Genomic DNA, 14,182 nt, shown 5'->3' with positions numbered 1-14,182 from the left:
AATTGTATCTCTTCATCTAGGGGTTGCCGTTGGAAATGTATGCCTCCTTCTTCTCACTTTCCCCCCTCTTCATTTGGTCAGCGGTGTGTGTTCGACGCTTGTTTTTCGATTTTCCCCTTCGTTTTGATAAGGAAAATTGATGATTGATAAGGTTTCGCTTATCAGATGAACATATTACCGTGAGACCTGTACTAGAAGGGCCCCTAGAGCCTACTGCCTTTGAGAATGCTTCTAGCTCAGCCAGTAGCAGTATGGAATTTCGAATATATGACATTTTTGAAAAAGGGAATATATAAAGTGTTATATATCATTGGAAAGCTCTGAAAAATTTCTATTGGAATGCACAAAAATATCTGAAGAAATCTCTTGTTGAAGCTCTGAAATTCGGGTTTGAAAATGGCTGCAGCCTTTTTCCTCTTTTCCTCTCTTCGCTCTTCTTTCCTCTTTTTCCTCCTTTTCCGCGTTCTCTTCTTTCTCTCTACTTTTGTTGACTTGTTTCTACTGACCACTCTAGTTTAGCTGGCGCGCCTGTGACGCATGATTTGGTTTTTTAAAATCAATTTCTAAAGAATAAACAGATTAAGAAGTAGTGGTAAAAAATTGACCCAGAAATGTGAAAGTTTGGTCATGGAGGCTATAACCGTATTATCTCTAATAATAGTCCACCCTATGCATACACTTTGAGCTCAACTATCTCGGTTCATACAAGAGATATCAAAAATTAGTTAACTGATAAAATATTGGTGATATTATGATAAGAAATTTATCAGTTGAGGAATTTTTGATATCTCTTATAGGAACCGAGATAATTGAGCTCGAAGGGGACCCGGTAGATGCACCATTTTTTAATATTTTTCTTTTTTTTAGATCTCAAAAATGTCCTCACCTCCTCCGGCTCCACCACTGTCTCGAATACTCAAAATTTCATCATTAGAGTTTGATTCGTCGTCGGAATCCTCAGAGTCGTCGGAGCCATTGATGCCATGGGAGGAATCGTTGGAGTCGTCGGAGCCATCAGATCTTTCGGAGCCACTGGAGCATTCGGAGCTATCGGAACCGTCTCCAGCTCATTCTTCGAGTTCCAGATGTTTTGATCTCACAAATCCAGATACGGTAGCTCCCCCCTCTCTCAGCACAAGTGTGGCTGAGCTTCCATCAAATGCTCCAGAAGGACGACTGGCTGAGAATCTAGTCACGGCAATTATCCAGCATATGAAGACTGATATAAGGTGAGTCTAGGGATCCAGGAATCTAAAAATATAGAAACCCAAAAATTTAAAAATCCCAAAAAAAACCAAAAATCCCAATAATTCTTGAAATTCCAAAAACTCCAGAAATCCCATTATTCCAAAAAACATTGAAAATCCCAAAAATCCCAAGAATCACAAGGAGTTCAAAGATCCCAAGGATCCCAAGAATCTCAAGAATCTCTGAAACCCCTAAAATCCCACAATTCTCAAAAACTCAAAAACTTCTAAAAATCTCAAAAATCTTTAGAATCTGACAATCTAAAGATCGCAAGAATTTATTGAAACCAAGCCTCTAAGAATCACGAGTATCCTAAGAATTGCAAAAACACCAAGAATCCAGGAATCAATCAGTATCTAAGAGTCTAGGAATCTAGGAATCAACCCAAAAATTTAATCTACAAATTTTCCAGAATGCACCTCGCTCAACAAATCCCTGCCATCCGCGACATCGAAGCATCTGTCCCAATCAACTCCAACCGTCTTTGCCTAGATGGCTACACTCTGATCGTCGATGAAACCATCTATACCCTGGACACCCATGATCCGTGTGGAGCACCAATAGGCTATATCAATTTTGCAATGAAATCCAAGCGACATATAAAGACAGAGAGGATTCAAGGAGGAGATGAACATGAAGCAATGGTATTCCTGATGAACAAGTTGTTTGGGAAGCGGCCACAGCCAATGAATATTGGTTATCTGGGAATTGAGAACAAGCCGGAGGTTCTCCCTTTCCCGGAACATCTTCGATTCCTAATAGATGACCTCAAGATTAACCACAATGCCGAGGAATCACTAAATGCCATTTCTCCCTTCCTAGACCCCCACAGCTTCCCACTAGACACCATCCTAATCACTGGAACTCGCACCAAAGGAAAATACAACCATAAGATCATCCAAAGTGCCAGGAACATTGAAATCGTGGATTTTTCTAGCTACTGTAGCTGGATGACAGCAGTTCAAGAGTTTCACTGCAATCAGGTTCATGTACAAGCCAATATGTTCCGGCCAGCTGACTTTATCAAGTTGATGGAAGCGCTGATAAGGTGTCCTAGGGAAGCTGGGACATTTATTTCCGCTGGAGTTGATAAGTATGAAACTGTGGAGAGGATAATGGTGAAGGCTAAGGAGAATGTGTTGATGGTCAATGTGGATGAGGAGTTCAAGGGGTGAGAGAGGTTTTGGCTATTTAAGGGTCCCTTTTTCTCGTTTTCTGTCAATGATATCAAAAAGTTGGCAACTGATAAATTGTTCATCATAATATCAGAAATGTTTTCTAAGTTGACACATTGTTGATATTTCGCATAGGAGTTGAGATTATTGAACTGAAAATGATCTAAGAGGTGACAAATCCTGACTGCCGACTAGAAGCGAGAGAGAGGGAGAGAGAGAGAGAGAGAGAGAGAGAGAGAGAGAGAGAAACTAAAATCGGCTTGAATGTAATCCCTAGATTTCAGACCTTAAGAGATCATATTAATTAACTTCTAGAGTAATTGTTTAATTATTTTATGACATAATAGCAAAAAATCAAGAATTTTGAGTTGGACATTTTCAGCTTGTTTTGATGCTAAAGAAGAATGAAATCTGAATTTTGAACATTTTCAGCTTGAAACCCATTCTAAACGCATATTTTTTATCCAGAATAATCATTTTTAGTTGATAAAATCTCTGAAAAAATATGGATACCGTACTTTTTCTAATAAAAGCCACCCATGTACTTTAAGCTCAATTATCTCGATTCTTTTGAAAGATATCAAAAATTTAACAACTGATAAAATATAGGAAACATTATGATACAGAATTTACACGTTTTTGATATCTTCTGAGAGAACCAAGATAATTGAGCTCAAACTTGACAGTCAAGGCTACAATAGAAGGCCAAGCCTACACGTACACTTTGAGCTCAATTATCTCGGTTCCTATAAGAGATATCAAAAATTTTTCAACAAATAAATTTTTTATCATAATATTATCAATAATTCATTAGTTAACAGCAGTGTGCCTTATTGACAAAGACTTCCCAATTTTGTCGACAAATTTACTTGACAAATTATCGATAAATTTGCCGATAAAAAACGATAAAATTTTGTCGATAAATTGTCGACAAATTATCGGTAAATTTGTCGAAAGTAATTTATCGACAAATTTATCGACAAAATTTTGTCGACACGTTGTCGATAAATTTGCCGTTTTTTTGGTCGATAAATTTGTCGAAGAGGGCATTTGTCGACAAATTATCGACAAAAAATTGCTATTAACCGCAGGAATTACTTGTAGAAAATCGTACTTCATATTTTTTCTAGGCCATCTGACCTGGTGGCATAATTTTCCCAACATGAATTTTCTAGGCCACCAAACTTTTTGAGCTGAAAATGATCTGATGTTAACATGGTGCGTTTTTAAGCCATTTTCACATGGTGGCCTAACTTTTGCAATATGAGTTTTCTAGGCCACCTACCTTTTTGGCCTAGAAATGGTCAGATATTCACCTGGTACGTTTTCTAGGTCATGTTTACATGGTGGCCTAGAAAAGTCAACTTGCGAAAGTTAGGCCACCATGTTAAAATGACCTAAAAAAACAAACCAGGTGAACATCAGATCATTTCTAAGGCAAAAAAAAAGATGTGGAAAAAAAGAAAGAAAAATTCGTTTTAGGAAAGTTAGGCCAGCCAGATGGCCTATAAATTTTGCATGGGTAAGTTTGGCCATCATCCAAGACGTCGTAGGAAAAAAATGGTAACGATACGGTTTTTTACAAGTAATTCCGGCGGTTAATAGCAATTTTTGTCGACAATTTGTCGATAAATTTGTCGATAAATTGTCGACAAACAGCATTTTTATCGACAAGTTCATCGACAAATTGTCGATAAATGTTGTTTTTATCGACAATTTGTCGGTAATTTTTCGATAAATTCACCGGTAAATTTATCGATAAATTTGTCGTAAAGGGCGTTTGTCGACAAATCATTTGTCGATAAGGCACAATGGTTAACAGGTTTTGATATCTTCCATTGGAACCGAGATAAATAAGCTCAAAGCGCGCGTATCTTGAAGGAAGTACGGTAGCTTATTTTCTAGAGGAAATTCGGCCCCAATATAGCCAAAATTGCTCCTAACATTAAAAATAGCCCAAAATTTCAGATGCCCAGATTTCCCAGACGTCCTTTTGATCCCTGTCACCAAGGACAAGCAGTTGGCTCTCTACGCAACTCATAATCTGGGACGGTACACCTATGATGGGCATTTTTCCACCTACGATGTGAACCTCTGTGTTTTGTCAATCTAGATCTTTTGTAGTTTAATTTTCATACAATTTTCTTTGAAAAATTATTTCATGCATCTTTTCTTGTTTATGTAATTAAGTTAATTATTATATTTTTTTCTATCAATTTCCTGTCTCGTGATCTTCTTCGGGATCCTCAATTTCTGATCTTTCCAACGAAAACCTTCTTTCCATACTGCTTTATGTTTTTCTCTGAATCTCCAATCATTTCCTTCCCGATCTATCTTTCCTTTCATTCCATTTAAAATATAGACCAAATATTTTTTTTTGTCCTTTTTGAAATTTAGAATCTTTCCTGGTTTTTCTGGTTCCTTTCACCAATTATATACCTTTTTTTATTTTCCTTTTTTTCCTAAAATATGTTGAAATTTAGGGTTGAAATGACGTTAAATTACGTTTGTCTAAAGGAAGTGGTTGCTCAAATGGAGCCAAATTTAAGGTGAGTATTTTTTTTTATTTTCAGAAAAAAATCCTACTTGAAATACCAAAAAAGCCTAATAATGAATACCTAAATGTCAAAAAGTGCCTGAAAATAAGCCTCGAAAAAAAAATGGGCCAGGAGGTTCTACTAGCTTACAAAATAGAATCGAGATAATTGAGCTCAAAATTGAGTGGGCGTCTACTAGAGGAAATACGGTATCTATATTTTGTGAGGGAAGCCGGACTGAATTTTTTCAAACCCTAGTTTTATTTTTTTTCAGAATCACCCTCTCAAAAAAGCTAATCAGCTTCAAGGAACTCGAGAAGAACCTTTCTCTGAAAATTAACAATTTGAGAATATCCTCGGCAAGAGTTGTCATCAACAAGATGTATTATACACTATGGGAGACAGATGGAGGATATCGATTGAACATTAACGGAGTGCCAACTGAAGATATCGTCACTGATAAGAGATGGCGCTGGGTTATACGGTATTTGGTCCAAACGCTTCTCCGAAGAAAAGTTAACGCAGAAGTTGGAACTCTGAAGTTCAGTGTTGGTTGCTATTTCCCACCAGCCATAATGTTCGAGGTCAAAAATATTATTCTGCCTAAGTCGGGGTGGGGAGGAAAGTGTGCTTTGCATAATGTTTGACCTTATATCTCGCTAAGCAGTTATCAATTGGATTCTCTCACGATTCGAGATTTCCATAACATCGATCATCGCATCATAGTCAATTCCAAAGTACTCATCGCTGCAATCGAACCAAATTCCCAACAGAAGAATCCGGAAATGGAGATTATCAAAATGAAAAGTCAGAGAGTTCTGTTCAAAATTGCACACAACAATTTCTGCGAACACACGGTCCGCGTATGGAGCGAAATGAAGCTAGACATTGGGAGATGGTACACGATGGAGCTCAGGAAGACGCATAAACAAGGAGAGGTGCTTGATGGTTTCGAGAGATAGAGATATGTGAGACGCTCCAACAGACATCAGGCAATGACGATCCCGGAGAGCAGGTCTGTGTTAAATGAAGAATTCGGAATCGTTGTGCATGAAAATGTTTCGAATCTCTTGCCCTTACAGATCAGTCTGATCCACTTGAAATTTCCTACAGAACTAGCCAAAAATCAATTTTCTAGCTTAATTTTGAAGCCAGTTATGCGTCTTTGAAAATCGGCGAGAGTGCAGAGAAACGAGAGTGTCTGTGTCTCTGCCCTCCAAACTTTAACTAACTGTATCTCAGCTCAAAGTTGTCGGTTTTGAATGATTTTTGATTTGTTTAAAAGGAAAAAATTTCGAAATTTCGAAAAAAGTCGATCTGAAGTGGAAACATGCCATTTTTTTATTCAAAATATTTCCAGACTGAACGAAAACGAAAAGTATTGTGCATGGATTGATAGAGGGGATGACACTGAGATGAACATCTGGTTTGAGGAAAGAGAAACTTGGAGAGGGCACTTCAGAATTAATCGTCTTAGTACTGCTACTCCATTGGCATGGTATGAAGGACCAGTTGGGCAAGAGGATTAAAATTCTGTAAGTTTTTTCGTTTAAAAATACACATGCAATTTGAACTCAATTATCTCAGTTCCTATAAGAGATATCAAAAAGATGACAACTGATAAAATATTGGCGATAACATGATAAACAACTTATTAGTTATACATTTTTTGATATCCTGTGAAGGAAATTAGATATACGCGAAAACATGAAGCATTCTATTAGAATGTTTACGGTATGTCACTTAATTTTTACCAGGTCAAAATATTTCACAAGGTTTAAGTTTTCTTCAATAGTGCTAGAAATATAAATCTGTTTTTCTAATTGATAAAGACAACAATTAAAAGTTCGCACTTCAAAAGTTCCCTATTTTAAGATTTTTTTTTTCCAAATTTCAACTTTATATACATATTTCAGATGCCGGCATCATTCCTCTCCAATACTACTCATACATTATAAAATGTATCATTTTTTGGCTCTTTCCGGGAAGAACGGTCCCAAAACGGGACCGCCGGTCCCAACATCGGACCACGGTCCCGAAAATTGGGACAACGGTCCCATTGTTTCGACAACGGTCCCAAGGGTACGACAACGGTCCCAACCAGGCTTAATCTGGAAACCCTATTCACGAAATACAGAAAAAAACGGAATGGTCTTTAAAAAATCCAGTAGGAAATTTAAAAATGTTCTTATCCTTGGAAATTTCAGTACTTTTTGACAGGAACTTTTCACAAAATATTACGTTTTTTGTATTGTAGGCTTAGGCCAAAACGCCTTTTTCCGGCATTGTTGTGAACAAGGCGTTTCAGCCTAAACCTATAATTATAAACCAAATACACTCTGAAAAACTCCAGTAAAAAAGTGCTGGAATTCTCAATTATCAGAATTTTTATCGTTTTTGTTGACGAAATGTGTTTCTTAGTTGAAACAAAAATTTCAATTTCTGATGTTTCCTATAGGGTTTCCAGGTTAAGCTTGGTTGGGACCGTTGTCGGAACAATGGGACCGTTGTCGGAACAATGGGATCGTTGTCGCAACTCTTTAGGACCGGCGGTCCGATGATGGGACCAACGGTCACGCTTTGGGACCGTCCTTCCCGGAAAGAGCCAATTTTAGTTGCATTTCCTATTGCCTTTCTTCCATGTTCCATTTCTTTTTTTTTCTATTTTCTGTCTCTTTTTCCCATGTTCTATCGCATTTCTTGTATTATTTTCTATCGATTTTCTCCTATTTCCCATCGCGTTTTCTCTGTTTTCTATCGGTTTTTTTTCCATTTTGTTTAGGTTTTTTTCTATTTTCTGTCGCTGCTTTTTTTCCGAAATCCCCGGTATTTTTTCCATCCCAAACAATATTCGGTATTTTCAAATTTCGTGATTATATATATATATATATATATATCACTTGTCCTGTGAAATTTATTCCTCTTCATTTTACATTCGAAACAGATTGAATAAAATTCTTTTTTTATCCTATATACAATTTTTATTGGATGTTTGATTCTTTTTTCGGTTGAACTCCTGATTTTTACTTTAAACCAGTTTTTAGGTTTTCCATAAGTCAAACAAAAAACAACGATTTTCAGAAAAATGGCCGTCAGCGGTGTGGCAGCGGAGGTTGTACTTCAATACATGGACATTAATTCCAGGTTTGTTTGAAAAATTCGATTCCCTCATATCCCTCGCTTTGAGCCCGTATATATCACTTTCTATAAAAGATATCAAAAAGTGGTCAACTGACCAATTGTTTATCATGATATTAGCAATATTTTATCAGTTGACAAATTTTTAACATCTCTCACTGGAAACAAGATAATCGAGCTCAAAGTTGAAAGATTTTTTTCTGATTAAACCACAAATTCGAAATATTTTTTATAAAAATCGAAAAAAATTCAAAAATCAAGACCTAGAAAATTTGAATTTGTGAATTTGATTTTAGGTCACGACCTAATTTTTTCTAGGCCACGACCTAATTTTTTCTAGGTCACGACCTTATTTCTTCTAGGTCATGACCTAATTTTTTCTAGGTCACGACCTTATTTTTTCTAGGTCATGACCTAATTTTATCCAGGGCACGACCTAATTTTTTCTAGGTCATGACCTAATTTTTTCTAGGTCATGACCTAATTTTTTCTAGGTCATGACCTAATTTTTTCTAGGCCATGACCTAATTTTTCCAGGTCATGACCTAATTTTTTCTAGGTCATGACCTAATTTTTTCTAGGTTATGACCTCAATTATCTCGGTTACTGTGAGAGAAATTAAACATCTGTCAACTGATAAAATATTTATGATATTATGATAAACAATTTATCAGTAGACAACATTTTGATATCTCTCAAAGGAAGCGAGATAATTGAGCTCAAAAGTGACGGTTCGGGTGGGCTGATATTGAAAGGATTTGAATATTTTTGAAATTTTTTTCGAATTCTTAAAGGGGGACAGCGACCAAAAATTTTTATTGCATTAAAATGTGTTAAAACTTATCTATTTTTCAAATATTATTGCGAAAAAATTCAAAAAAAAATCCGAAATTCCCGAAAAACCCCGTTGAAAAGGAAGAAAATTCAAAAAAAAGGTGCCGCCGGGGGACGAGGATTTTCAGTGAGAAACCTAGGCCACGGCAGCGGGCGCCTTTCCTACGTGGCAAATTTTCCGGACTTTTTTCAATTTCATGTCCGGCAGGTATAAACGTAAAGAACCACTGTCGGCGACTTGAAAAAAAGGCTGTCAGGTGCCGTGGCCTAGGTTTCTCACTGAAAATCCTCGTCCCCCGGCGGCATTTTTTTTTGAATTTTCTTCCTTTTCAACACCGTTTTTCGGGAATTTCGGATTTTCTTTGAATTTTTTTGCAATAATATTTGAAAAACAAATAAATTTTAACACAATTTAATGCAAAAAAAATTCTGGTCGGAGTCCCCCTTTAAGCTTAAAAGCTTCTGTGTTAAATTTTTTTGAGAAATCAAAATGTCTATTTGGCATCGATAAGCATTTCCTTTTTCTTAATAAGAACACTTTATATAGCATAAAGATTTCTGAAGATTCCCAAAAACTTTTTTAACATCTCAAAGACCTTTTCAAAGAATTGATATTTCTCTAATGGATGTTTATCTCAAGACAAGGTTAAATATATCCTAAATAAGGCTATTTTCAGACTGCGCTTCTCCGCCTGCAATCCCACCTTTCGTCAATTCGAGAAATCCTATCCACTGCATATCAAAAACCTGAGTCTCCGAAAGAAAGGCTTCCAGATCGATGACACCATCTACCGACTTGGAATATATCGGACTTACGAAGCATGCACTTACATGGCAATCGACTATAACCGAGAGGGAGGCGTGCAGTACGACACTGCGATTTTCGATCGATATGGTATTAATGAGCCCAAAAAAATATATAAGGGTTCGTTAGAAAGAGATATGAGGGAGCTGGAAAAAGCGAAGAAGAAATTGGAGAAACTTCGTAAAGTGGTGAAAGGCAATGCTGAGCGGATCAAGGAAAAAGGAGAATTGACAAAGAAGATTCGGATCATCAATGAAAAAGTTGCGATTTCAAAATCAAAGTTTGAGGAATTCATTCTACTAAAAATCTCGGGAAAAAAGCACAATGAGCAGCTGATGGTGAACTACACCGAACCCATCCAGGAGGCTTTCAAGGATCTTATGGATAGGATTTTTGGTGGAAGAGGACATCAGATCCATGTTAGACATCTCGAGATTCTTGGCGGATTCGAAAATCCGCTCAAAACCGTAAAAATGCAAGTGAAGCACTTGGATATGGAATATTTCACCAAATTGAGGGATTTCGAAGACCTTTTCTTCACGAACAGTCCTCCTCTGGAAACCGCGAGATGCTATTTACAAGGCTACGAAGATCATATGCTCCTTGCTAACGCGAAATTGCTCATCCTGAAGGTTGGGGTGGTTGAAAGCGTGTTTATGTTCGATGTAAAAAAGTTTTCAAATCCCCGAATTCTGTTCAAATGCGCGGATTGCTTCCGATCAGCTCACGCAATCGCTTTCTGCTTCAAAAAGATGAATAAAGCTGCCAAGAGACATTACACATTTGAAGTGTCAGCAGAAAATCACGAATGGTATAGGATGGTTCGGAGGTTTGCAGATGAGGACACAAAAAACCACTTTGATGAGAGAGGGTGAGTGAAATTAATTCTTCTAACATTTTCATGAAAAATGGAATTAACTATGAAAAAGCTTAAAGGTGGGGGGACATGAAAAAAATAATGTTCTCGAAATTCCGTTCAAATGTGCCCCTCGAGGAGTTGAACTTGTTGGGGCGATGATTGAGGGTGCGGCGCCGCTACCGACTGAGCCACGCGGGAAAAGAGAAAGCGGCAGCCCGATTGCATAGATAAAGGCGAGGACGACAGCTGTACGCAGAGTGACATTAAGCGTTGTACACCGTCACGGTAGAATGCATACCTTAAAAAATCTCCAAAAAATCCCCGAAAAATCTCCTGTTCCCCCACCATACAGAAATGAGTTTTCTTCCTGAATTCAAAATTTCCATTCAAAAACTAACCTACCATAAAACCTGTAATGGAAGGGCCCGCTCTCACTTTTAATTTTCATTTTTCTCGGTTCCTGTCGAAGATATAAAAAATTGTTAACTGATGAATTGTTTCTCATAAAAATTAAATTAAAATTAAAAATTTTTTCAGTTAACATATTTATGATATCTTCCATATGAACCGAGATAATTGAGCTCAAAGTTGAAATTTTGGTGCTCTTCTATTAGGGGTTTTACGGTACGTTTTTCAGAACAATTTATTTCAAAATCGTAATGCTTTTTTTCAGATTCGCGTTCCCAGCGACTTTCACCATCAAGACAAATGCTGGAGCGGATCTCAAATTCTCTGCAGACCAAAAAGATGATTCCATTGTGACCATCGATTTGGAACTAACACCATAATTTGTGCTATATCCTTTTTTTGCTTGTTCCGTTTTCGAAGGTCCATTGACTAGTTTAAAGGTGGGGGGACAGGAGATTTTACGGGGGATTTTTGGGGCCAGAGTATGCATTCTACCGTCACGGTGTACAACGCTTAATGTCACTCTGCGTACAGCTGTCGTCCTCGCCTTTATGTATGCAATCCGGCTGCCGCTTTCTCTTTGCCCGCGTGGCTCAGTCGGTAGCTGCGCCGCACCCTCAATCATCGCCTTCACAAGTTCAACTCCTCGAGGGGCATCTTTGAACGGAATTTCGAGAACATTATTTTTTTCATGTCCCCCCACCTTTAATGGTACTTAGGTCAGGGTGCAGGTCCTTTTCTCTATTTTGATCTTGAGCTATTTTTTTCACTTTAATTGTCATTTTAGCTTTAGGAAAACTTTGCGAAATTTCAATTTTATTTTTTAATGTAAAAATAAAAGCTACAATTAAAAAATTTCTTTATTTATCTCCCTGAAGTTCCCACATCCTTCAAATGATCTCCATCTCAAAAATCCACATTTCCCATTTTTCGCAAATCTCATAAATATGATTTTTGTATGCCTCCACTTTTCCACCAAAAAATTTCCGATTTTCAGAAATTACAGAAGTTTCAGAATCCACAATTTCAGGGATTCTGAGAAATTCAAAAATTGAATCCAAATATTCTTTGTCCGGAACTTCAAAACTCAAGTTTGATCCAATGGGGAATTTCAGAGATTCGTATTTCTGGAAAAAAAAATTTTTTTGAAAAAAAAATTGAAGACTAACTGTAAGAAAATCTTGCACGTCTGCAATTTCAGTATTGACTGAAAATTTGATTCTCAAATTTTTTATAGGTTTCTCATAGATCTGAAAATATAAAACTATTATATACAGTACCGACCAATCAATACAACAAAAAAGTTATTTTTAGTATATTTTCAGCTAGTTCGACCATTTTCAAGAATATTTTTTCCGTTTTTTTGACTGAAAACGTGAAAAATGACTAAAAATAATTGAAATTCGACCAACATCGAGATTTTGCATTTGTACTCCTCGTGGACAAGACGATGCGCGAAATTTGAATTTTTGGGTTACAAAGCAGCTTAAAACTCGATTTTTTGGATCTGAAAACGCTAGGAATCATGAAAATCTAATTTATTCGTGCAAAAATGACTGAAAACCCTCGAATTTCGACCACTCGGGGTGTTTTATCAAATTTGCATTTTGTACTCCTCGTGGACAAGTCAATGCGCGAAATTTGAATTTTTTGTTACAAAGCATCCTGAAATTCAATTTTTGAATAAAAAAAATGGACAAAAATTATAGAAAGTCAAACTTTCTAAGAAAAAAGTAGAAAATTGAAGATTTCAACTCATGTACTCCTCGTGGACAATTCAACGCGCGAAATTTGAATTTTTGGGTTAAAAAACAGCTTAAAACTTGATTTTTTGGGGGTAAAATCGCTGAAAATCAACTGAAACTATTTTTCCTGTATATCTGATTACCGTAGTTCAAGAATTTCTAGAAAAAACTTATTTTTTCGAGCTCCAAATTTTTCAAATTCTCAATTTCGATTTCCAATTTTTCCCATGGACTTGGACTCAGGAAATCGAAAATTTTTCGGAACTCTTGAAAATTCTGAATAGCCAAATGCAGCTCCTTCACCAAAATTCTACTTCTCATTTTCTCTGGAATTCTCTTCTGGAAATCTTCCACATCATCGATTCTCAATCTTCGAATATTGACTTTTTCAAATCTTCCAAATAGAAAATCCAAAAATTTGAGCTCAGCTTCTCCTTGGGTTATCCCTATTGGCACTTTCTTTTCCCATCGATTGATTAGATCCACTTTTCGAAAAAATAAATTTCCAAAATGTTTTCGTTTCGAAATTTCCTCAATTTCTTTTTTCGACGGTGGAGATGAGATCCAAAAATTCCAGAATTCATAAAAATCGAAAATCACGGTATCTATAGTTAGAGATAAGGGTTCCAATCGAAAATAATCCAATTTCAGGGGTACTGTAGCTTCAATAGAGCGAATTTGAGGAATATGAAGGGATAGAGAGGCTCTGAAATTTTTTAAAAATTAAATTTTTTTTTTGATCTACACATACTCACCGTTGATCAAATCTCAAATATTTCAGCAGGTTTTTCCAGAAATCTTCAGGAAATTCATTTTCCATTTTTTCTTTTAAATATCGAAATATGAAAAAAGAGGAAAAATGCCAATTTTTATGTTCATAAGACCCATAAATAGAGACGCAGACATAGAAAATAATCAAATTTTGAAATTTTTCGCAATTCAGAAATAGTATAGCTTGTTATCAGTTGGCACAAAAAGTCGAAAAATCAAAAAATCGAATTTCAAAAAGTTTCAGAATTGTTTAGGAGCTTCAAGACCAAAAAATGATTTTACATAAGGTTCTGAAAATCAAAAAATTTTTGAAATATTTACTGAATTTCCTAGAATTTCTGGAATTTCTGAATTTCTGAATTTCTGAATTTCTGAATTTCTGAATTTCTGAATTTCTGAATTTCTGAATTTCTGAATTTCTGAATTTCTGAATTTCTGAATTTCTGAATTTCTGAATTTCTGAATTTCTGAATTTCTGAATTTCTGAATTTCTGAATTTCTGAATTTCTGAATTTCTGAATTTCTGAATTTCTGAATTTCTGAATTTCTGAATTTCTGCATTTCTGAATTTCTCAATCTCTGAATCTCTGAATTTCTGAATTTCTGAATTTCTGAATTTCTGAATTTCTGAATTTCTGAACTTCTGAATTTCTGAATTTCTG

At 36.1% G+C, this 14,182-nt stretch overlaps 4 protein-coding genes across 4 annotated transcripts; 3 read left to right on the top strand and 1 right to left on the bottom strand.

Annotated features, from left to right (window-relative positions):
* Positions 1 to 876: 876 nt before the first annotated feature.
* On the top strand, positions 877 to 4,536 carry CBG07155 (the record flags this gene model as incomplete). Its single annotated transcript, XM_002632218.1, has 3 exons — positions 877 to 1,229; positions 1,661 to 2,419; positions 4,392 to 4,536. The coding sequence occupies 3 exons, from the start codon at positions 877 to 879 to the stop codon at positions 4,534 to 4,536; spliced, it is 1,257 nt and encodes a 418-aa protein (XP_002632264.1).
* Positions 4,537 to 4,955: 419 nt separating this feature from the next.
* CBG25781 lies at positions 4,956 to 6,489 on the top strand (the record flags this gene model as incomplete). Its single annotated transcript, XM_045243173.1, has 3 exons — positions 4,956 to 4,972; positions 5,235 to 5,444; positions 6,321 to 6,489. The coding sequence occupies 3 exons, from the start codon at positions 4,956 to 4,958 to the stop codon at positions 6,487 to 6,489; spliced, it is 396 nt and encodes a 131-aa protein (XP_045098601.1).
* A 3,065-nt stretch (positions 6,490 to 9,554) lies between these two features.
* On the top strand, positions 9,555 to 11,384 carry CBG07157 (the record flags this gene model as incomplete). Its single annotated transcript, XM_045243172.1, has 3 exons — positions 9,555 to 9,577; positions 9,610 to 10,608; positions 11,270 to 11,384. 3 exons carry the CDS (start codon positions 9,555 to 9,557, stop codon positions 11,382 to 11,384), a joined length of 1,137 nt encoding a protein of 378 aa, XP_045093381.1.
* A 1,524-nt stretch (positions 11,385 to 12,908) lies between these two features.
* CBG07158 lies at positions 12,909 to 13,569 on the bottom strand (the record flags this gene model as incomplete). The annotated part of the gene is made up of 2 exons (XM_002632220.2): positions 12,909 to 13,455; positions 13,505 to 13,569. 2 exons carry the CDS (start codon positions 13,567 to 13,569, stop codon positions 12,909 to 12,911), a joined length of 612 nt encoding a protein of 203 aa, XP_002632266.2.
* Positions 13,570 to 14,182: the final 613 nt, after the last annotated feature.

Source organism: Caenorhabditis briggsae (assembly GCF_000004555.2).
Source record: "Caenorhabditis briggsae complete genome, chrII, whole genome shotgun sequence".
NCBI classification, from domain to species: Eukaryota; Metazoa; Nematoda; class Chromadorea; order Rhabditida; family Rhabditidae; genus Caenorhabditis; species Caenorhabditis briggsae.
Note: the sequence above shows the minus strand (reverse complement) of the source record. Positions and strands in the feature narration are given on the sequence as shown.